This window comes from Gobius niger (assembly GCF_951799975.1).
Source record: "Gobius niger genome assembly, chromosome: 13".
In the NCBI taxonomy this organism is placed as follows: Eukaryota; Metazoa; Chordata; class Actinopteri; order Gobiiformes; family Gobiidae; genus Gobius; species Gobius niger.
The window spans coordinates 21,709,652-21,733,417 of NC_136864.1; the positions used below are offsets into that span (position 1 = coordinate 21,709,652).

Genomic DNA, 23,766 nt, shown 5'->3' on the forward strand with positions numbered 1-23,766 from the left:
CAAGGAAGACTAGAGTAACGTTACTTTCAACAATTTTACTCAAGTAGTGTCCCACATATTTAATCAACTGAGAGTAAAAAAAAAAGTACTTGGGAAATTGTACTTGCTGTTTGAGTGTAAAAGTTTGATTCATGATTCAGTTTGACATAGGCCTACATTATGACAAACAAAACATGAAATAATGTTACAAAACATACAAAAATAAATCATGAAGATTTGAATAAACAAAGTACATCTACTGTACCCATCAAAATGAAGATTTGTGTCAGATTATACAGTGTCAGGAGGAGTTACTCTACAACTTTCCCTTTCTAAAGTACTTCTTTTCCAGGGCAAATACTACATTAGCATTAATTTTATGTTGATGTTTTATTGATTTGATCTGTTTTCTTGTGATTTTATACAACTGTGAAGTACTTTGAATTTATTTGTGTATGAATTGTGCTCTACAAATAAACTTGCCATGCCATTTGTTTCACTATCCCAATTTGGGCTTATTGCTCTTTTGCCAAATTTGTTCTTTTAGCTTGAAGGAGGCACAATTTTTCATTATCTGCTCATTCTTTGTAAACATATGTTTATCAGGATAAATTCCTGAAATAAAAAAAGTGTAGTGTTTCCAGTGTAGTGTCTCTACAGCTCTTTTAACCTCATCCCAAAAAAGTTCCACCTGATATTGCCACATACAGTGGAACAGTGTTTCAGTTCTGAGAAGGCTGTATTAACAATTGCAAATTTTATGTGCTCCGATAGAGGGCACCAGAGGATTTTTAGAGCTCTTTATTCTAATCTAGCTTTAATATTGTTGGCGCCAATAAACATGGTGCATTTGGGTCACACTTGACACCCACTGTGACAAACCTCTGAATAATTGAGTTTTAATTGGCTATTCAGTATATAGCCTTAATCTGGCTTACATTCGTTTTTGAAAGTAACATTTCCTTCAATACAAGTTCAACATATAGGCTACTTGTAGGACTAGGTCCCTTGCAGACTTTGATAGACCTTTGGCCCCACGCACTGGATTACAGCCTCGTGCGGCCGCCCGACATCAGATCATTCACAGTGGCTGTGGCGCACACTTTTGGAGAGGAGACCCACTGCGCTGGTGGTGAGATTTGAAATCATGCCGCGGACACAGACACACTGTATGTCAGGCTTCGACAAAGGAATTACAAAAAGTTTGGTTTGAGTCTTGTGGATGTGTTTTTGGCGGAGGAGTCCCGTGCGTAACCGACTCGAACTTTAGGCGCCTTTTATGAGGATATCCAGATGACAAGACCTGCATGGTGCGGATGGCTCTCAGCATCTACCGGGGATTTTAAGGCGGAATATGGCGAAGAGAATGAAAGGAGCTCGATTCGTGTCCCTGTTTTGTACTTTCTTCGTGTCGCTTTTCTGGAATGCCAAAGGACAAGGCTCTTTTAGTGATGGTGCGACGGGTTTCAGTTTGAACCCTCCGTATTTTAACCTCGCAGAGGGTGCTCGTGTCTCTGCCACTGCAACCTGTGGACAGGATGAGGCAGGGAGACCAAAGCAAGAGTTGTACTGCAAACTTGTTGGTGGACCTACAACGTCCGTTTTCAGCCAAAATATACAGGTAAAAGCAAGTAGGCTATCGCGCATAGTTGCAGTGTAATTAGCACAGATATGTATTAACCTGTTGCCTGCTGTTCCTGGAGTTGTCAAAATCTGTGCCCAAGTACAAATAGGTTACTGTAAACCAGACACAATTAAAAACAGCACAAATGAAAAGTAAACGTCTCTCTATACGCACAGTTAAGTCAGATATGGGCAATGTGGAATTCAAAGTCCAATTACTTTGAAGGTATCATTGATGTCTCACTTCATGCTGTTCAAAACAGGCTCAGTACTTGCTGCTAATATCCCGACAGTAAATGTTAAGTAAACCATTTAATCATTTTTTCAATGCCCAAAAATTGGAATTTGTATTTTGCTTCCTGTTCTAGACATCAAACATCTTCAGGAATGACCAAACCATGTTGACTGATAACCTTTTTTATTCTGATGGATTAGGGCCAATTCTGTGATTACTGCAACGCCAATGACCCAAACAAAGCTCATCCAGCCTCGAATGCCATTGACGGGACGGAGCGGTGGTGGCAGAGCCCACCTTTGTCAAGAGGCCTGATCTACAATGAAGTCGACGTCACTCTGGATCTTGGACAGGTGAGTCCATCATTTTCCATGTTTACCTGTTGCTACCTGCTGTGTGATTGATAATTGCTCTATGGCAGCAAAAGAGAACTCTAGAAGGGTGTTGTGTTGAAAAGGCTTAAGTAGAAGAATTCACCATGATTGAGCCCTGTCTTTAGCCTATAAGTCTGTGCAATTACTGACTGTTGTCCTGTGTGTGTTTCACTGCAAGCCTATCGTAGCTTTCAGAGAGTTAAGTATATATATAAACAATATTATATATATAATATATATATACTATATACAGTGCGACAGTAAACATTAGGGCTGGGACGATCCACTTTTGTCAAAATCCGATACGTTCCACGATACACACGATTCAGTATGTTATTACTGGCAAACTTAATTATGTTTTTTGGATTATACAACTATTTAAAATAGCTTTTCTCATTGCCCAGAGCTTCTTTGAAGAAAAGTTTGATTTTGATGTACAAACATATAGTTTTAAGCAGCTTTTGGAAAAATGGCCCGCAATATCAGGCATTTTAGCCCGCAACAATCCTGGAAAATGCCCGTGAAATCCTGGAGGAACTATATGATGAGTAATATGTTTATACCTTATAATGTGTAAAAAGAAATCAGTCATGTGTCCAAAGTTTATAAACCATATGCCACACATTTATTGAAGTGTTAAGATTGAAAAGTGCATCAACACAAAGTGTAACAAAGTGCTGTGTAACTGTTACTGAAAACAAAGCAGTGCAGGATAAAAGATGCCTCCAAACACAAATATTGAAGTATTGCGATACTTGACAAAGTATTGATACTTGGTATTGCAGCAAAAAGTATTGTGATACAATCCGATCCGATATTTTGTCCCAGCCCTCGTTAACATCATATGACATCTTGTTAGATCGATACTATGTTTTTGCTGGTGAGCCTGGACATGAAAAAGGTGTAAAGATTTTTATTATTGTACTTTTTCCATCTTGACAATGCTTATTCAGCATTTTTGTTTCTCCACATTATTTCTCCACCCTTTTATTTTTAGATACTTAATATCTTTATCACCAGCAAGCATCATAAATAATGTAATTTCAGTTGGACTCTCTCCAGAAACCAGGTTCACACCCCTGTTGTAACTTGTGGATACACTCCCATGACCGTGTTTCCAGCCGACAGAAGTTTAGCACTTTTAGCTCTTAAAATTGTACCTCATGCGGCATTTTGCTCTGTGAGGAGAGAGGAATCCTGTCTAGGGATTAGGGATCACAAAGATGTTAAATCAGATTCCAGGAGTGCAGGTGGAGGCTGGGTCTTGGACTTCAAAAACGCAGCAACAAAAGATCTCCCTTCCGGCGCACACGTGTTGCATCTATTTGGCTCCCGGTGGGCACTGCGTCAGACAATGGGTCGTGGCTTTTCTCTTTTCTGTTTTTAGATAGGCTGAGGTGAGCAAAGAGCCCCCAAATGGCTAAATATAGGGTACGCTTACCGGAGAATGGACACATGCGGGGTCTTTAGGGGATGCCAGGATTTAATACATGGCAATACTTACTTTATTTGGGAGGCAGAGGAAAGCAGAGTTGGGGCATTATATGGTTCTATAAAGAGCATGACTGCAGCCACTGAACTTTACTCGGGCCCCACTGACACCTGTGCCTGTAAATATTTCACTTTCAAGTTCAAGTTCCTATATTACTTCTTTTTTTTCTCACTTTTTTGCATGCAAATCTCTAATGCTATGAATCTGTCTTTGGTATGGTAGTGTGGTATGTTTATCTGTTTTCTCATTCACGTAGAAGCTTGTGCAGCTTTTAAGTGTTACTATTAGTATTAGAACACTAACTGATACATGAACATATTCCTAGCGCTGCGTTATAGAGGCATCACTTGTGTGTTGAAATTAGTATTAGCACCGCTTTGTATGCATATACTTTTGGAAGACCTCACTTATACAGTACATTACTTGCATATCACCACACTCATTAAATAGTTCTTTTTGATTTTGATATTGTATGACTGTGTACATTTGCTTTTACATAACAGTTGGCTGGTTGAGGAATGCATTGGTTCAGTTGATGTTTTACCTGGGGATAAATGATGTGTACAGTGGCCTATGAGGGTGGTATGCTTCTGAAAAGCTTCTGTGGTTTCTTTTAAGGCCAGCATGCACCAAGTGTCTGTTCTACCAGCCTTGTAAAGATGTATGAGATAAAGTCCTGCCGATGTTTTGGTTAATGGCGAGCAGTGTCAATGGTGCTTTTTTGACAGTTGTATCCGGCGCTATGTTTGAAGTAGTATCTGCCAGATTTTTTACCAACATGGGGTTTGTCACTTATTATTCTCCATTTCCCAAGAGCTACATAAAGCCTATAAAAGTTTGAAATACATTTGGACACCTAGAGCAATCTGTTTCTACGGTATATTCTATCTACTGAAAATGTGTCAATGATGACAAGAAAAAATCCTAGCAGTCCTGACCTTCTCCTCGGCCAGGGTTTAAAGTGACCTCTAGTTTGTGCATTAACTGGTCTTTAACTGGTCAATTTAACTGCAAAAGTGCAAAGAAGGCTCTTAAAAAGAGGTGAAACATGCTCAACTCAATTAACTTATAAGTATTATTTCAAGTGCCACTATGTTATTCAGGCAAATTCTTCAGAGGTAAGTGTACAACACCAAACCGCTCATTTAAAATGTGATTTGTGTTCAGACTAAAATCTAGAAACCCATTACTCATACCCTCTGTTTGGTCTGACGGCCTGATTCCACCTGTGGCCACGTCAATCCCGCCCGATCTCAAAGGATCTGTGACGGGTCTTAGGGAATTTGTGAGATTTACCACTCGTTGCAGGTCTCTGATACGCACGAGCCATAACCAGGAAGCAAAAGCTAAACTTGTGACAGGGACTTTCAGTCACTCTGTCTACTTGGTGACTGTTCTATGGCCAGCTTTATGAACCAAACTTTACTTACTTTACTTTATTTCTTTATTTGGAGAGAACAGTGCACATTAATGAACAGTCAAGCAAGAAATCAATCAATGGTTTTGTATAGACCAAAATCGCAATGGGAGTTGCCTCACAGGGCTGCACCAAACATTAAAGCAATAAAACAAAACAGTAAACTTGGCAATGTAAAGTTCAGGCAAATGAAGTATCTAGGCAAACATAATGTCCAAATAAACGTCGGCAGCAAGTGGTGATGAGCCGCGAGGGCGTCCCCTGTCTTTAGACTCTCCAGCACAGCGAGAAAAACTTAAAAACCCAGTGGGAGAAAAAGAAACCTCGAGCTACAGAAGGAGAGATCCCCTCCCATGGACGGACAGGCTATAGAGACCCATGATAGGAGTCCCTCAGCAGACGGGCCAAGATCGCAGAAAGTCCAGTCCTTGTTGTGGCTTTAGTTCTTCTTGTCCAATCCCTGTGGGCGGGGTTCCTCCATTTGTCTGTTCCTCCTTGGACACCAACATGCAATAAAAAAAAAAGTTAAAAAAATCCCCTATCTATAACATTTAATCAAGTGATCACAAGATTGATTAGCTTTTGATTAGATGTTCTTGCTTATATTATAAGGGGTCTACCGATTAATTTCATGTAACACATTAGGACTACATTTCCCATGAGGCACCGCTCTTTAGTGCCGTGCTCCAAATGAGCTTGGAGCTCGCTTTAGATCTAGTGATCTAAATCCATAGTAAAATTAAGATACACACATAATGCAATTAGATCTCTACAACCCAGCTTATGACCTTTTTACCTTTCACGTGTTTCCCACGACAAACTGTGGAAATCAGGTCAGTAATCTTCTGTTTGACTTATTAGGTAAGTCACATTGAGTGTAGGAAGATCATTTTGTGGTCACAAGAATAGTATAGTGTCCTTATTTAATTTAGAAAAAGCAAAGCAAAAATACTCATTTCTGGAATTCCATTGGAACGTCATACTCCATCTTTTCTCATGAAACATACGACCTTTCCGGGAACCTCATCTGTAAAACTATTTACGGGACACAGAAGACAGGCCATTGTTCGGGTAAACATTTGCACCATGTATCAGACTGCCAGTGGCTCCTTTTTTCTGGGGAATGTATTTTAGGAGTCCGGACCACATGCGCTTATCTGCCTGAGTGAGCCAGCCCACTGTGGACCATGTGAGACAAACATACCAGGGCTTATGCCGTCTGTCCGTCGTTCATATGATGAGACGTGACTGCTTCTGACCGGATGGTGAATGAGCTTGCGTTCTCATGTTTTTAAATGAATTAGGTGAATTAAGGTCTGATAAATGCCATGAGATGTGTTGATGAGATTACGGCTGTGGGTTATTTTGGTGGATGACAGGTGTAAGATGTGTCAATGGAGATTTGTGCAGCATTTGTGGCTTTGAATGCACCCCAAAAATGTTTGTATGATCCTATACTGGACACAATGAGGAAGAACATACAACAGTGTCATGTTACTCTCTACTTCTCCCGTTTCCCTCTAAACCAGAGGTGGACAAACTAATATGTGGCCCATTAGGCGTTTTAATCTGGCCCACAAAGCATTCGCGCCTTATGAGAATAACCTCTCCTTTTCTGAATTTTGATGCATCGGCTAAGAGGAGCAACCAATGCCACTGATGTCAATGGCATCAATAAATATTGGTAATAATAACTGCTTTTGGATACACTTTAGATTACAGCTCGCCAGTTCCATGTGTAGGTATAGGTAACAAGAAATTTAAAAAGTAAGTTCACATGTAAAGTACAGAATATTTTCCTCCCCCTAGATGTTCCAGCTGTGTCTTAATGTGTGGAATGAGCTCAGACTTATTCACCACAACTGCCTCTAAAATCCTGCACTGTCACTCAAAAAGTTGTTAATTCGGGTGCCGTCATGCACGAGCCTAATATAGAAACTGCAGTTACGCATAAGACCTAAGGTGCCAGTAGTGAGTATAATATGACCAACTTATATACACGTACCTAATGTGTAATGTGTAACTACACGTGAGAGCATGCTGTAATCTAAAGTGAGGCACTATGTAAGTAAGTAAGTAATCTTTATATATATAGCACCTTTCACAGACAAAGGCCACAAAGTGTTTCACAACACAGTTAAAAGCAGAAATAACATTACAATATAAAAAGGGGTCAAAACAACATAGAAATCATAGCAGCCCAAAAGTAGCTAATTAAAAGCTTGAACGAATAAATGTGTCATAAGTTCGCTTTTGAAAGAATCAACAGAGTCAATACAGCGCGAAGAGGGCGGAAGATCATTATCAGTATCATTATAATTATCATCATCAAGGAGCCTGACCATGAATGGCTCTGAAGGCTAGAACCAGGGACCAAGGACACTGGCAGCCAATGAAGCTGTTTTAAAATAGGAGATATGTGGACTATGTACTCCTTTATTAAACCTTGTACACCTTTGTTACATGTACACCTACATGCAGTATGCCTGTATTACACTTTGCACACCTTTATTACAACAGTCTAGTTGTAAATGATTTGACAACCTCTGAAAACCCCAACTGAACTGCTACCCTTGTTACTCTGAGGTGACAAGTGTAAAAAACACAATGTGGTCTTTGGGTCTAAAAGTTGGCCCTTACCATTTCTGAATTGTCCCTGGCTTAGAAAACAAAAACAAAACTTCAGAAGTCAGCTGCACAGCATTTTCTCAGTGCTCAAGGCCCTTAACATTGCATTCACTCTTCGGTCACAGATGGCGGTAAGATACTTAGAGGCAGTTGTCATGGGCCATAGACAAACGGCCTCTCCAATCAACCCGACACATTTGTTGAAGCAAAGTGAGCAAAGTGCCTTGCCCAAGGATACAAAGACAGTCAAGCATTGAGTAATCCCATTGGGGGTTAGCCAGTAAACGCCTGGTGACTGGGTGAACGTCCTTACCAAGCTGTGCAGCCTGAGATTGGCCGTGGTGTACTTTGGCATCATCCAACTCCAACAATCAATCACTAAGAGACACCCCGAGACCTACATGATGGTTTAACTCCCAAAGAAGCCTAATCCCTGCTCTCAGGGGCGCACCGCCCTCAAAACCGAAGTCTAAATGTTTGCAGCCGTCGCCCCCTTTTGTGCCACGATTCCTCCGAGGCGGTATTGTGTGACATCCTTTCTATGCTCTCGCTCTTGCACAAAGATTTGCTCCGCTTTATTACTTTCTCAAAGTGACCGGGCCCTCTGCGTTTGCCGCATAAGTGGGCAGCAAAAGAAAGTGGTGTCATTTGGTGTTGTGGAAAGTGGTGGGAAAACATGCACGTTGAAGAATAGGGAAAAAGAAAAAAACATCTCTAAGTTGTTTAATCAATACTTATGTAGATGTATAGCAGCCCCTTGAAATTAGTTTGTAGATGCTGCTGTTGCATCAGTCTGACCCTGGAAACCCAACTGGCTATTAACACATGCCTATCGCCGTGGTGACGATGGGAGTGATGCAAGTGTCTGTCTTTAGCTGGCTGTCTGAGGCGCCAGGCCAGCACTGTAGATATTTACTACCACCAGCAGCGGCAGTCAGTGCTAGTGTCCTGACTACAGGCTGCTGGATGGTAGCTCCATGTGGAAAACCTTTTGAGAACAAACAAAGAGAGCTTTTGCGTTATGGGAAATGGTGTGGTAGCAGCAGGTGTACTGAAGCAGGCTGTATGTAATGGGATGGACATTTCAAAAGGGGTTTGATGCCGCTAAGCTCCTTCAGAAATAGAAATGCTCCATCCAGGTTGTTTTAGTTGCCCTCATTCTGTATTGGGGCTTGCGTGCTTTAAAATGTGTGTGCTTTGTAGTTACTGTAGAATGGTTTCATAATCTAATAATTCAAAATAAAAAATGAGAAAATAGCCTGTTTATGATTGTGGAGTGAATGAATTAAATGAGTCACTTTATTAATCAGTGTTGTATCCAATATCACCCCTACACTGCCCGCTCATTGACTTCTCTTGTAAAGTATTTAGTTGAGGAAAGCTCTTGGCTCCTCTAGAGCAGCTGCACCTCGGGCTTTTACGAGACAAGATACAAGTACAAACATGCATACAGTTTGTGCCTCTTCGAAGTGCGCTGGGGCTCTGTTGGGCCTTTGTTGACGTTTTTCTAATTCTGCCATGGAGACATGGCTGATACACTGGACTCCCACCACCTGTTGCAGAAAGACAAACAGTTGTACATTGCATTGTTACGAGCTGCTCCTCCCCACTGGACTGCAGTCTGTCAGTGGGGCAGCACAGGGCAGCAGAGGGTGATTCCTTCTTTCATTATTGCCTTTCATTCTCCTAATATAACTACAGCTACTACGGACCAATGGGGACACCGGAGCAGTAGCCGAATAGTTCTGTCACATAGAGAAACAATGTGTTATTCTCACATATCAAAGCAATACGTTTCATCTTTGGTTGCTTATGGGATAGCGTTGTTTTTTTGTTGGTCTGCTAAATACTGGAACATATTGTAACAGGGTACACAAATCAGGCCTGAAAGAACTAGACTTCAAACAAGCAAATGAACCCATACATCTGTAATCATCTGAATGCGACCATGTGTACATTTAAAAGAGGCTGAGGCTGCTGCTCAGACTTAAACGCATTTATCGCTCTGTCGCGCTCACGTAAACCGGGGCGTCCGAGTGTCAGGGGTGAGCTATACGATTACATACAAGCACACGACCCGTGGACGCGAAAGGGCGGAGGTCAGAAGAGTTAGCGAGGAAGTTAGTGAAAGTGTTGAATGTGCCCGCATGATGCCACACCTGTTTTAAGAAAGGAAACACGCAATTAGGAAGATGTTAAAATAGTGCGAGGGCAATGTTTACAATGTAGTGTTAATATGAAAGTGGAGGGTCGTTTTACATTCGGAGGAGATACATGAGTAGTGATTACTGCTGACACTTAATGATGATAACTTAACTATTGTTGTTTAGTGTTACCAGTTTCCTTTTTTCCTCTTGGTTAATTAGCTTGAGCCCTTTTAGATTTCCAAGCTCTGTGTTTTTTGTATTTAAACAATGAATGTATTAGAGATAAATAGTGTTAACGTTTGTTGCCAGTACTTAACCTCTTACCTGCATTTTCTCTAGTTCGACTTTACCAAAATCTAAAAGCTCCTCAACTGGAGCTTACAGCCTATAGGCCAGTGTAAAGTGAAAGCCCCACAAAACTGATCTCAATGGATCTTTTTCCTCGCTTTGTTGCTGTGGTGTTGCCACTTTTTTCACGTTCTTTTTCCATCAAACTTTTTGCTACTTTTTTTTGCACCTCCATTGCTTTTGTTGTCACATTTTTGCTGCTTCTTTGTTGAGTTTTTGTCACTTTTTTTTCTTCAGTTTTATCACTTTTATGTTCTTATTTTGTGACATTTTTGCCCTTTTTTGGTCAAACTTTCATCAGTTAATTTTGACGCTTTTATAGTTGCGTTATCATCCTCTTTCTTCTCGTTTTTGTCGCTATTTTGATGTTTTTTTTTTTTTTTTCAAGAACCTTTTAGATTTGGGTAAAGCCAAACTGGAGGAAAAGTGCTAGGTTCGGGTGGATGTTAAGAGGTTAAAGGCACAAGATGGATTATTTATCTACGCTGGGGTAACTTGTGACCTTTTTTTATTTTTGTGTTGTTCCTCCTAACAAGAGATCGGTAAAAAAAACAAATGATTATTGTGTTGATTATTGTGGTACAGTATAATATTAGGTTGCTGACCTGATGCTCCAGTAGGATTGAGGGGCGGGTCCATGACTGTAAAGTAGTCTTAAGGCCTAACATCTATCCATCCAGACCAGTGCTACCAACAAGACCGACTGATGTCATATCCCTGTGTGCAGTATATCCTGGAGAGAGGGGCGAGGGCTCTGCTCAAGTGTTCAAGGGCCACATTCTTGTCAATCCTTGTCATGTCTTTGGATGCCATTGGGATCTGGTGCCTTGGTGCTGAGCGTGCCGCCACGATATATCACGCCTCTCTAAACAACATGTAGGCCTGCGCAGGGCATGTTTCAGCCGTGTGTATGTTTAGACGAGAAGGTCAAAAGTGATGCAGAGCCTTGGCCGCTGCAGTCTGGACTTAAGCTCTTACATTGCCAAGCCAGGCGTGGTCATAAATTAAATATTCATCTTGAAAAGGATATCTTTATGATTTAGTCCTGGTAGGTTATGGGTCTTCACAGATAAAATAGAAAAAAGCACTTTTGATCAGAATGGTTGCAGAAGCTTACCTTAATTGAACCAGGACACACAAAGAAGTACATTAAGTAATTAGACCACGAACCCTTTTATGACTGACAATTGTAAAACAGATACATTCATGATTATTTAAAAAGACTCCTCCAACCGTTTGTGTGATTCAGTTGGATTGGTTTAATCTGACAAAGGTTCTAGTTGCAGGATGTCAAAAAAATGTCTCTGAGCATTTACAGAATTTTAAAATAGTCCCTTACAGTTTATTCTAGTGCCCATTTATTTGCAATCAACTGTCATCTTTGACATTACTGAAGCTTTAAGTTCTGTCAAAACAGTCTGTAAAACATGACATTTGTTCCCTGTTACCGTTAAAGCTGTAATAATGGGTGCAGGCTGTGAATAAATGGCCGTGGGCTGAAGAGATTTTCACTGTGCTGTACGTCACTGACAGGTTCCTGAAAGCAGGGGCATGCCCTGTTTAGAGGGGCATTAGGAGGGAGGGGGAATGTGGTGCTATGTTTGGAATCTGAGATGGCGCTGCGTGCCAGGCCTCACGTCTCTGCTTTGTCCCCTGTGGCAGCCTCTGGCATGCTCCCCGATCCTGCTAAACCTGGAAGTAAAAGAATAAAACAGGGTGTATAATCACAACGTACCACGACATTATCTTTAGGGTTAGGGTTGCAGCAGTTCGACAGCAAAAATCCACTTGTGTAACAGAGATATAAGGATCATGTGACAGCAATTTACTTGTTTGTCAAGATAATTGCACAGATTGAGTCTTAAATCAAACCATAGTGCAGCCCTGGTTTTGTCCAAATTCAATGCAATTATAGAGTGAGAAGCGCATCATTTGCAGTAAAATCGAAAGGCCCGATCTTCCGCCTAGCGCAACATCGTCGCTCTTGACGAAGCTGGTATCTTGCGTACACGCTTAGAAAAAAAAGGGTCGACTGAGATGCAGTTTGCTGCAAGCACTGCTGACTACAACGATCGCTGGCTGCTTCAACTTCTCTATATTAACATCGCGCAGCCGCATGAGCTTCATTCAGCATTTGGGCTACAAACTTTATTCATCCCACTGTGAGTTAAACACTGTCACTGACATTTTCTAGTGGTAAATGAAGGTTCTTCATCTAAAATGGACAACTCCGGTGTGCCTGAGAGCATACACAGACACTGGGGGCGACGGTGGGTAGTTGGTAGTAGTAGTAGTTGGCAGTTGGTAGAGCGGTTTGTCTCGTGGTCGAAGGGTCGTGGGTTCGAATCCCAGCTGTGTCCTTGGCTTGGGTAAGACACTTCACCCTACTTGCCTCCAGTGTTGAGTCCATTTACTCTGGTGGTGAATCTTGGGCTGTATAGAAACGTGAAAAACAAACAACGACTAAAAAGAAATGATATATGTAACCTATTTCCTAACCTAATTCCTATTTCATGTTAAAATTCCAGGCTCTAAAAGCTTTCCCATTTAATATTTGGTGTTGAATAAAATACACAAAAAATCTCAAAGTAATATGAAATGCTCCCACTGAATACTATTATTTGTTGTTATTTATGGTCCTTTGTTTGTCTCAATTAGTGCTCCAATTTAAAAATAACCTCATCAACATTTTTGGCAAACCCGCCTCCTCACTGTACCCTCACTTCACTGCTGAACCAGTTTGTTTGTGTGTGGCATTTTGGTTCTCTGCCCATCCGGTGACATGTCGGTGGAAGTGCTCACTGATTAACTCTGGGACACACCCCCTGTGAAAGTGAGGTCACAGAAGGTGCTTTTGAACAGTTTTATGCACCAAACTTTTGAAAGCAATTTTAGGAACGCAACTTCATCGAAACCATTTACAACATTGAGGCGTAACTTTCTGAGGCTGCATGAACGCATGAATAGACAAGTGTTCGCATAGCACCTGAGAAAGAGAAACAAGAGCCTGATTGCTTAAATGCTCTCCCTCTCTGGGGTACAGTACAAGTGCGGACCTGCCCTAAACGTCTTCTTGTATTTATTAGTAAGAATACAAGGTTTTCTGTCTCGTCTTCAGGGCAGGGAAAATCTTTGCTTGGGATTTTTGCCTTAAGAAATCAATGTGTCACACTGATACAACAAGACAAGGGTGTGGTGTCAGCTATACCAAGGCTTGTTGTTGACAATGTAGGTGCAGCGACTGGCCAGTGTTAGGGGCTGTAAATTCCACTGGCACAAAGAATGCTTTGAGTTTAGTACATGATCGATCAAAGCTACACTTTTAGAGGGTTTTGAAAAAGCCAAAGTGCTTGGTTTTGATTTGAGCAGTAGGGCTTGATGATATTAGCCCACGAGTGAAATAATTGTAGATTTCTATAATGGTGAGAAACTATTATACTCTCACTTCCCACTTAGATCTGATTTTATGTACAAGAAGATTAAACATGGTGCACCTATTTGGTTTATCCATCGAAAAACTACAACAACACAGTGCACAGTGGCTAATGCCAAGCCTCAGTGGTGACAGTAAATTATGGGTGAGTGAAAAATGAGGGAAAGGGCTTTTTCTGTTGCTGCCCCAAAGCTGCCTTGAAACACGTTGCCTCCAGAGATGAACAGGCTCAGTCTCTGCCTGTGTTTGAATCACTTCTGATAACGCACATTTTCTCGCAGGCACTAAGTGAGATATGTTTCAGATTTTGTTTGCATAGCTGAATTTGTCTTTGTTTTATTTATGGCTGTATTTTGTTGTGTATTTGTATTTAATTGACTTGGCATGTTGTGTTAGGACTGTTTTGTTAATTATTCCATCGTCACAGCACTTTGGCCAACTGTGACGTTTTTAGAGTACTTCATGAATAAAGTTGGTGTGGTAGTTCCGCTTGTTTCCTATAGTATGTCCAACTGCTTTCAAAATATGCAGCTCTACTGGTGTGCCATTTCGTAAAGGCTCCTTTACTTTCAATGGAGTGAATGGCTATGATTAAAACATTCAAATAGCTCTCAGTTTGATGTTTCAACAGGTGCAGAGTGCATTGTGTTCATGTGTGGCCCGTGATTGACATAGAGATGGTGAGAGATATACTTCTCACTGACTGGACTACACCTGCCACTGCCGCCTGCTGCAGATCGACTGATTGTTTGAATCTTTCCCGCATGGTTGCAAAGATAGCGGCTACACTCTGCACTCTATCAATAAAAGACCAAAACAGGAAGCAGAGCAACGCTAGCTTCATTAGTCCGGTGTTGATCATTTTTTAAAGAAACAGCCCGACTGATCTTGTTCCCAGGCATTCACGAGAAGGAAATGGACTATTGTCAGAGCTTAGGGTTAGCGTGGCCTCCGGAAATGTACCACACGTTTCTAACAAATGACTAAGGATTTTTTTTCCCCTGTGTGTTTTTCAGCTCTTCCATGTCGCCTACGTCCTCATCAAGTTCGCCAATTCCCCTCGGCCTGACCTTTGGGTGCTGGAGCGCTCCGTGGACAGTGGGCAAACCTATACTCCCTGGCACTATTTCGCACGTATGTCGATTTCATGATCATGTTGAAATTAGCCCCAAAACCACATGGAATTTACTGCACTTTACTCGAGATGGGATCAAAGAGTTCTTATCAGATGTTATAGCAGGCAGAATGATAGCGTAGTTTGGAGTAAGAGCCGTCTTGCCTTGTAAATACTGACCTTTTCAATGTATAGCCATTGGTTTTATGGTTATAAAGCCAACATGGCGTCTAAAATCCTCAGAAGTTGAGCTTTTATGATTCTAAGCTCTAATCTAGTTTAAGGTAATGCCGTCCCATATAAGCCACACTAAATATTTAGTGAAAGGCAACGCTCACTATGGTATTACCGAAGGATATAGCCATTATTCTATTTAACACTAATTACACCTGTGTTTTTCCTGCTGCTCTAAGCCAGATTGTCTGCAGCAAAACAGGCCTCTTTGTGAAGATGGATTAGAATGTACGCACAGCCACACATTTAGCTTCTCTGCAGCCTGGTCTCGACAGGGAATGCATGTTCGCATGGTTTGCGATACAAAAGTATACTTGGAATATTTACTTTGTATTTTTAGGCGCTATACCTTGTTTGTCGTTGCGGAATAACATTTTGAAGATTTCCGCTCTTCTCAGAACTTTCAAAATGTTGCTGACTGGGCTCTATTTATGATCGAGTTGAGTGTCTTACTTGTGTAGAAAAATAATAATAAGTGGATTCAATTGCATAGGTTAATATTCTTTTTGCAGATTCAAAGCGTGAGTGTATAGAGCGATTTGGAAAGCAGCCCAACGCTCGAATAGTAAGAGATGATGACCAGATCTGCACGACAGAATACTCCCGGACCGTTCCACTAGAGAATGGAGAAGTAAAACATTGAATCCTCTGAATGTATAATTTTAACTTCTGAGTTTAGCAAAAGCATAATGTTCCAAATGTTTTTTTGCTCAGATAGTGGTGTCTCTGATCAATGGTCGTCCTGGAGCCCAAAACTTCACCTACTCCCCGGTGCTGCGTGACTTCACCAAGGCCACGAACATTCGGTTACGCTTCCTCCGGACGAACACTCTGCTGGGCCACCTCATCTCCAAAGCACAGAGGGACCCCACTGTGACTCGCAGGGTACAGCATCTGCACTATCATAACAGTCTTTACTACAACAAATGATAATAAAAATCCGGGTTTGCCCCAAAATACCACTCACAGTGAGTCCGGCTGACTCTGTGGCCAGCTCTGCTGGCTCCGGCGCCAAATGCTGCGCCAGGCACAGAAACGGCACTCGCGAGAACTGAAGTGCTCGTGGTTCACGCGCTTGGTGCAAGTTCACGTGATAAGTAGCTCAGTGTATAGGTAGTTTTTGTAAACAAAAGCCTTATTCAGGTGGTAAACGAGACCAGATAAGTAGTGGGCAGAAAGATTTTTACACGAGACCTGACTTCCTGTTTGGCTCGTGTTTCTTCTGTCAGCTTGATCCGGAGTGCTCCGGGCTTCGGCAAACATAGACTTCTTGCGGTAACCGGACCCGGACTTCGCGGAGCAGTGTGAATGTGCAACATTGGTTTTACTGACTTTCAAAGATCGCAGAGGCCGTACCAGAGCTTAACCGGATTTAATGTGAGCTGGGCGTAAAACATGACGACTGAAAAAAAATCCTAGTTGTGAACCGGTTCATAACCATGGCAATGAAACCAATTCTGATTCAGAGACGTTCATGAGTTTATGTTAATGAGATGAGACGATGCGCGAGCGCGTCTCACAGTGATGTCACAGGGACTTTATCTTTTCTCAAGACAGCTCAATATACAGTAGCATATTAACACAGAAAGCATGTTGATGAACGAATGTGCGGACGGCGCTGTCAATAAAAAATCTCAAAGTGATGATCAGAGGATGAGGAGAAAAAAAAAGACATGTTCACAATGACGTTTCTGCCAGTGCCTATTGTGGTGTAATCTGTTTGTCAAAACCTATACTATAAATCAAAGAGATTCTATGAAACTGACTTTTCCTCTTACTAAAATGTGACTAAAACTAAAAGCATTTTCGTCCTAAAGTCCTCTTACTATTTACATTTTCATTTACAGTATTACTACAGCATCAAAGACGTCAGTGTTGGAGGGCGCTGTGTCTGCCATGGACACGCACAAGTTTGTGGAGGAAACCGTCACCAGGAGAACCCCAGGTTACTGCCTTTGCTTTGTGTTGCAAAATGAACAATCTTACTGTCAAAAGGGTCAATTATTGTTAGTTTGTTGATTGTTTGTCTATTATCTACTAGATGATAGTTCAGATATTTGCACGTCCATATAATCAATATAGGAATACTTGAAACTTTCCACTATTCTCCCCCGCCGACACTATTGATAGAATGTCTAAATCCAGGTGTCTGCTCTCTGTCTCTCTTTAGACTGCAGTGCGAGTGCCAGCATAACACCTGCGGCGAATCATGTGACCGCTGCTGTCCGGGTTTCAACCAGAAGCCGTGGCGCGCCGCGACTGTCCACAGCCCCAATGAGTGTCAGCGTGAGTGTGTCCCACAATCTCCCCCGAGTGCAAACACCAACGCGTCCACTCTCTCTCTCTCTCTCTCTCTCTCTCTCTCTGTCCACGCTGTTGGCGCTTTGAATTACGAGCGCACGAGAGGCTGAAGGGCCCTCGTGCTCCGCGGCTCATATTTAAAGCCCCATTGTGGATGCCCTCATATGGTGTTGTGGAGAGGCGCGGTGAAGGCATGGGATTCCTATGGTATGTAACGATGAGCAGTATGGGGCACAGCGCAGGTTATGTTCGCACCATGTAAAACGAAAAAAATAAATAAAAACAGCCCAAGATCAATCACACTTTGGGGAAATGTGCCATGAGAACAATTATTTATGTATTTGATATAGGTATATACAGTGTAATGGAAAATGAGAACTAAATCTAAATCTAGAGGGCTTTTAAGTTTGAGCAAACATCTGGAAGTGGTCTTAAAATTATGCTGACAGATTGCGAGGAATCTGTCATGTTCGGGTAATTTATCATAACATTGTTGTAACTCCAAGCAATTTGTGAATACACATTGCTAAACGTACAGGCACACATTGCGAGAGAGAGAGAGACTGATTTGTAGGTTCACGTTTGAAAGATGACAAGCACATTTCCAGAATTAAAAGTGCGTAGTGTGAGTTAGGGCTGGATATTTCCCTAAAACATATGGCCTATTCAGATTAGTATGAATAAATGCTGCTTAAGTCGATCAAATAAGGTTTGATCTTTGTCTCTTTTCCTCCCGGTGTGATCGTGAGCATAGCCTTAGTTTGGGATAGCTGCCTTTTGTCTGCTTAGCACCACTTTGCCTGTCTACCAGATACCCCCAATGCCATCTTATTAGCAGGCCTCCCAGTCGGGCACAGGAGACCAAAGTCAGCCAGGGTCTAATTGCTTTGGATTGTTGACAGATAGTTTCATGAAATATGACCTTACGGCAGCCACAAAGGCAGCGGGTGGAAGACGGAGAAAGCTTGTAATCCAATCGGTGCGCTGTGGAAAAAAAAAGAAGCACCTTAGTCATTCATAAAGATGACTGTGGGAGGTGCACAGGAAAAGGACGTGTCAACTTGTGTAGCCAGGGTTTTTTATAGTTTCTCCAAAATCTTAACAGCCGGGCTTATCGCTTTCACAAAATGAGCACCTTGCATAGCTTAAATATAGACAAGGCAGAATCACAGGTAATTTGCTGAGGCGTAACCTTGTGTGTCTGTGTGTGTCGGGGGGTTTCCTTTTCTTCTTTTTTAGCCTGCCAGTGTTTCTCCCATGCCTACGACTGCTCTTACGACCCAGAGGTGGAGCAGAGGAGAGCAAGTTTAGACACCTTCGGCAGGTACGACGGCGGAGGAGTGTGCATCGGCTGCCAGGTATGAAGCCAGTATCAAGTCCAAACCCATTCCCGGGTGAGCATGAGCAAATCTGGGGCCAAAACCGGTGAAATGAACGATATGAGAGCTATTTTGCCAAAGAGCAGTGAGGCTTTGTGATAAAACAATTTGACATTTCTTTATGGCTTTACAGGCACATGGGAAATAAACCACGCCAGTTGTGCATGATGTCAGTTGAAATAGTTTGATAATAATAAAAATCTATCGATTCATTTCAGCATTAGCAGAGTCAGAACTGCTTTTAACATTGGTTTAAAAAAAATGTGGCCAAACCCATTCCATTGTAGCTGGGTACAGTTAAACGACGCCGGTATGGTATAGAAAAAAAATGTTTAGGTACTACTACTAAAGCAGGTACCAAAAAAAATACAGTTTTGATGTCGAGGGACAGCATTCTCTACCTACTTGCACATCACCCATAATGCTTTGTGCCATAGCTACGAGCTGGAGGCCTTTGAGTTTTGTTAAATTTGAAATTTCTTTGAAGGTATTTGGAAGCTTAACATTAGTCTCTTCGATGCCATTATGTTTACTTCAATGATGACAGCTCGCGACGCCGCATTGTGTACATTAGTAACTCCCCACGGCATTATGGTATTGCACAAGTAGAGAATTAAAGGAAGTGACTTGGTTATCTCAGATAAATCAGCTTAAATAAATGTTTTTTTCCTCAATTTTTTATCTTAATGTTTGCCCCATTTTCCCCCCTATTACTTCCTCTATTTTTCCCTTTTTGCCAATCTTTCATAACTAATATTTTCAATACCCTTTCCCTTCTTTACACTTTTTTTTTGCCACAATTTCTCCCAATTGTCCCAAGACTGCAGTGCGAAATGATGCCCCATTCCCCATGCATTTCTTGATATTGAAGATGAACCCGATATTGTAAATTTGCATATCTTCTAACCATTATTGTTCTGTTTTCTGGTTTGAGAAGACTAATATTTTGGTATAGGTATCTAAAAAAAATTGTTCTGATATCGGTATCGTAAACCAAGTATTGTTAAAGTCCCGGTATCAGAATAAAAATGTACCAGTACCCAGCCCTATTCCATTGATGAGTTTCGTATTACTAACAATATGAAGCGATTTTGAGCAGCAGAATGTTGTAACATAAATATTGATGATTGTATAGTCACTGGAATATGATAAAATGACTATATGTCATATCTTCTTTGTGCATAGTTAATGAATGTATCTATTTCTTAAAGGAATAGGCCACCGTTTTTACATACTGAGATATGTTCTTACCTCACTTTAGCCGAGTTAATATATACCCGTCTGGTCTTTGTCCGTGCGCTCTGCCAGGCAAACGGAGCACATACGCAGCCTCTCCCACATGTCACATAGCTCCAAAAAAGCCTAAAGGTTATTGACGGAAGTGAGCGGGGGAAGTCTTTAGGAGTTACTGCGCGGACGTTTTGCTCCTCGTATCATTACGCCTCACAATATAGTCCCCCTTTTTATCTGCTTATAAAATCGACACGTTACATTTCTGTGTAAATATACTTCGCATGAAAACACTTCACGTAACTTTATTTAAATAGGGAACACGTGGAAGAGCTTGGTAGCTTCTATCGTGAGCTTTTTTGGAGCTATGTGACATGTGGGAGAGGCTGCGTATGTGCTCCGTTTGCCTGGCAGAGCGCACGGACAAAGACCAGACGGGGATATATTAACTCGGCTAAAGTGAGGTAAGAGCATATCTCAGTATGTAAAAACGGTGGCCTATTCCTTTAAGTACGAAAGGGGGTAGGCTCTAACAAGCTGAAGCTTCTGCCTGCTCCTTTTGAGCATCATATCCACATTATTTATTTATCTATTTGGCTATTCACCTACGCATGTATCTTTCTTTTGCTTGATTACTGTGCTGAACTCTGCTCCTATGAAGAACTTTGTGGAGCTCCAGATGCTCAAATAAAAAAGATGAATTGAATTGAATTGAGAGTGATCAGACCGTGTGTAGGCGACTTTTTATACATGTCACATTCCTACTATGAGTGGATGAAAGATGACTTCATGTATGTTTGCTGCAATATCCATATAATAATGATAATGTGTTTTTTGTATTCAATTCTCATAGCACAACACAGCTGGAGTAAACTGTGAGATCTGCAGTGATGGGTTCTTCAGACCTTATGGGGTACCACCGGAGTCTCCCACTGGCTGCATCCGTACGTACTTCCTTTCTCTGAATTTCTGCCCGCTGTGGTGATGCTGGACTGTGTATGCTCATGAAGGATATGCGACTTGTGGTGCAGAATGCGGTCTCGATTTTAAATAGGAACAAATGGGGCATAGCACACAGGGACATTGTTTTCAGCTTACCCAATGTTGACACAACATCCACAGTTTATGCGATCTCACAGTATTTGCTCGTACAGATCCCACTTGGTTGGGCAGAAAACACATACAAAATGTTTTGGCAACTGTGTTCACGTGATGGTATGGCATGCACGGCTCACCAAAGTCAAGCTAAACTGTCTGATGTTCAAAGCGTGGATCAACCCCTTGTTTAAGACAGACACAAATGGCACCATTGCGTAAGCGCTACTGGCACCAGGGTTTGTATTCTTGCTAAACAGGGATCTGCTTATGTTTACATTGCTTTAATGCTCCGTGGCTGTACCCGCCCCCCCCGCCACAAAAATAGCTGCCAGTTGTGTTTGGACATTAGAAAGCAGTGGAATTAAGCTAGTTGCCTCGAACACTTTGGAACAAGATCCTGAAATTTCATTATGAGGGATTAGCAGCGGAAGGGGTTGGTTTAGATGAAACATGGGCAAAGTGATTTTTATTTACTTTTGGATACTGTGAGACAGAAAAAAAAAGATTGTGGAGAATTTTTTTATTTAATTGCCCCCCATCGACCTTTAAAAGGCGCATTTCCATTTGGGGACAATAAAGCATCTGTAAACCTGTAAAAAAAGGGAGCGTGAAATAACATGCAATATCTGCAGTTGGAAAGCACAATCAAGATGACTTTGAGGCTGCTAATATTTATTTATTTTAACTTTCCCTCTGTTGATCGCATCAGCCTGCCGGTGTGATGAGCGGACCAGCGCCCGATGCGAAATGGGATCTGGAAGGTGCATCTGCCGGCCACAGTTTACAGGGGAAATGTGTGATCGCTGCGCTGATGGATACTATTACTACCCACAATGCATCAGTAAGTCTGCAGAGCATTTATCATCATGCTTGTACATATTTCGCGCCCGAGGAGTAGGTTTTTCTTATGTGACTGAGAAACGAAAGAGACTTTTATGTTTGAATGAGCTGATTTATTACACTGATGACTTGGTTCATACACATCCCTGGGCTATAGTGGCACAGAGTAACTAGACTGAGCATGTAGTTAGTGAATTCAACAGACATTCTTTCATTTATACAGACTTATCACACTTTGACTTTGACTAAATATGCTCATTAAAGTTTATGGTTCTTTCAGGCCTGATATTAATAGATAAAAATGTTCACCATGATCACAGCATTAACTTGGCATCATGACACATATGTCCAAGCCAAGATGTGTATTACTTTTGTCTTCTTTGCAATCAGAATACCCGGTTTATGAAACAACCACCAAATCCCCTGCAGGCCCCATTGTTGGTAAGAGTGGTACTACAATATTTCATGCCTTTCATACCATTTCTATAAGGAGACATGTCATGCAAATGATTATTATCTTTTAGCTTTTATCCATGTGATAATGGTGCCCCTCATCAAAAACATGCCTATTGTTTCTTTTCATTCACACAGTTTTGAGTGATCCTGTTACATTTGATTGTTTGTTCTTCTGCATGGAATATAATTTGTCTCGATATCTTTAAAGACCATTATCCGTCACTGGTCATGTTCTGCACTCAAAGGAGGTCATTTATCAAGGGGTTGCTCAAGTGCAAAGGGAGTAGCATGTGCATCAACATCAGACTCCTTTATGCATTTTTTACTAACGCAGCATTGTCTTATTTACACTGCAGATTTGGGGCCTTAATACTGTTATTCAGGTGACATCAAATGGTAAATTCAGTGCAACATGTCTACAAAATAGCATATTTTATTTTTCAGCTTGCACCTGCTATTTAGCACCTGCCTTGACAAATGACCCCCAAAGTGTTTTCATTATGGCGTCATTGATTTGGTAGCATGCTGTAAGTTAAAGGGATGTCTGCAAGTCTAAATGTAATACACATTTAACAGAATGCGAACAATCGGGATAGGAAGGGGAGGGAGCTAGATTGCTTCCTTCTAAATTTCTCTCTCTCTCCAGCCTAGTCTCTCATGCTGTCATGTTTTTTCCTTCGATAATTTCCAAATTTAAAACACAGAGGTGCCCATACGAATGTTTTTTTAATCACCAATTATGCATGATATGTCCACTTTAAGCCACCACAACAAAATGAAACCTAGAACATGTTTCTAACAAACTTTGAATTTCTACCTTGTCCAGACCCGACTTGCCCACCAGCACACTACGGGCCTCCCAGCTGTCAGCGTAAGTATGATTGGTGTACTTAAAATGTGTTTACAATCTTTTCGGTTACCCTGGTGCATAGCTTCTGTCGGGTTGTGGCCGTTTGTATGTCCTTTAAGATAGCTGAGATTCAGTAAATTATGACTAAAAGCTGGTGTCAGGGTTTTTATTTGAATAGCAACACTCACTTTAGGCTGGATGTTGAGTTTACAAGACAGTTGGAAGATGGAGTCCTGCATATTTAGCTTGTCTTCTTGACAGCACAAAGCGATTACCTCCACCTGCAGATGCCACGAGGTGGTGTTTCTTTGTGTTCTTAAAGTCCAGAAAGCTTCACCTTCTTTTTCGCTCTCAATAATGTTTCCACCACTTATGTTTTATTGCTTATAGCCATTAAATATGTTTAGTCTAGATACAATCTCAATCCCTGCCGAGGATGGGTCTAGACATTGTGTATTTTTTCAGTAGTACCAACTCTTAAACTCTTGAAGTTATGCTAAACATGTGTTGTTGATTTAACCAAGATTCCTCATCATCTCTATAAAATGCACTTAAATGATCCTGTCTATCCTTTGGGAGGATCGAGTG

General features: G+C 41.4%; 1 protein-coding gene across 1 annotated transcript in view; it reads left to right on the plus strand.

Moving 5' to 3' along the window:
* Positions 1-1,099: 1,099 nt before the first annotated feature.
* Positions 1,100-23,766, plus strand: part of LOC306972477 (laminin subunit alpha-3-like) — a 57,281-nt gene continuing 34,614 nt past the window's right edge. Inside the window, exons 1-12 of the mRNA XM_079569100.1 lie at positions 1,100-1,600; positions 2,038-2,190; positions 14,693-14,810; positions 15,537-15,655; positions 15,739-15,909; positions 16,872-16,969; positions 17,195-17,310; positions 18,565-18,683; positions 20,788-20,878; positions 21,742-21,873; positions 22,263-22,313; positions 23,155-23,199. Coding sequence (XP_079425226.1) covers positions 1,334-1,600; positions 2,038-2,190; positions 14,693-14,810; positions 15,537-15,655; positions 15,739-15,909; positions 16,872-16,969; positions 17,195-17,310; positions 18,565-18,683; positions 20,788-20,878; positions 21,742-21,873; positions 22,263-22,313; positions 23,155-23,199 — 1,480 coding nt within the window. The 5' untranslated portion in view covers positions 1,100-1,333. The remainder of the gene's footprint in view (positions 1,601-2,037; positions 2,191-14,692; positions 14,811-15,536; positions 15,656-15,738; positions 15,910-16,871; positions 16,970-17,194; positions 17,311-18,564; positions 18,684-20,787; positions 20,879-21,741; positions 21,874-22,262; positions 22,314-23,154; positions 23,200-23,766) is intronic.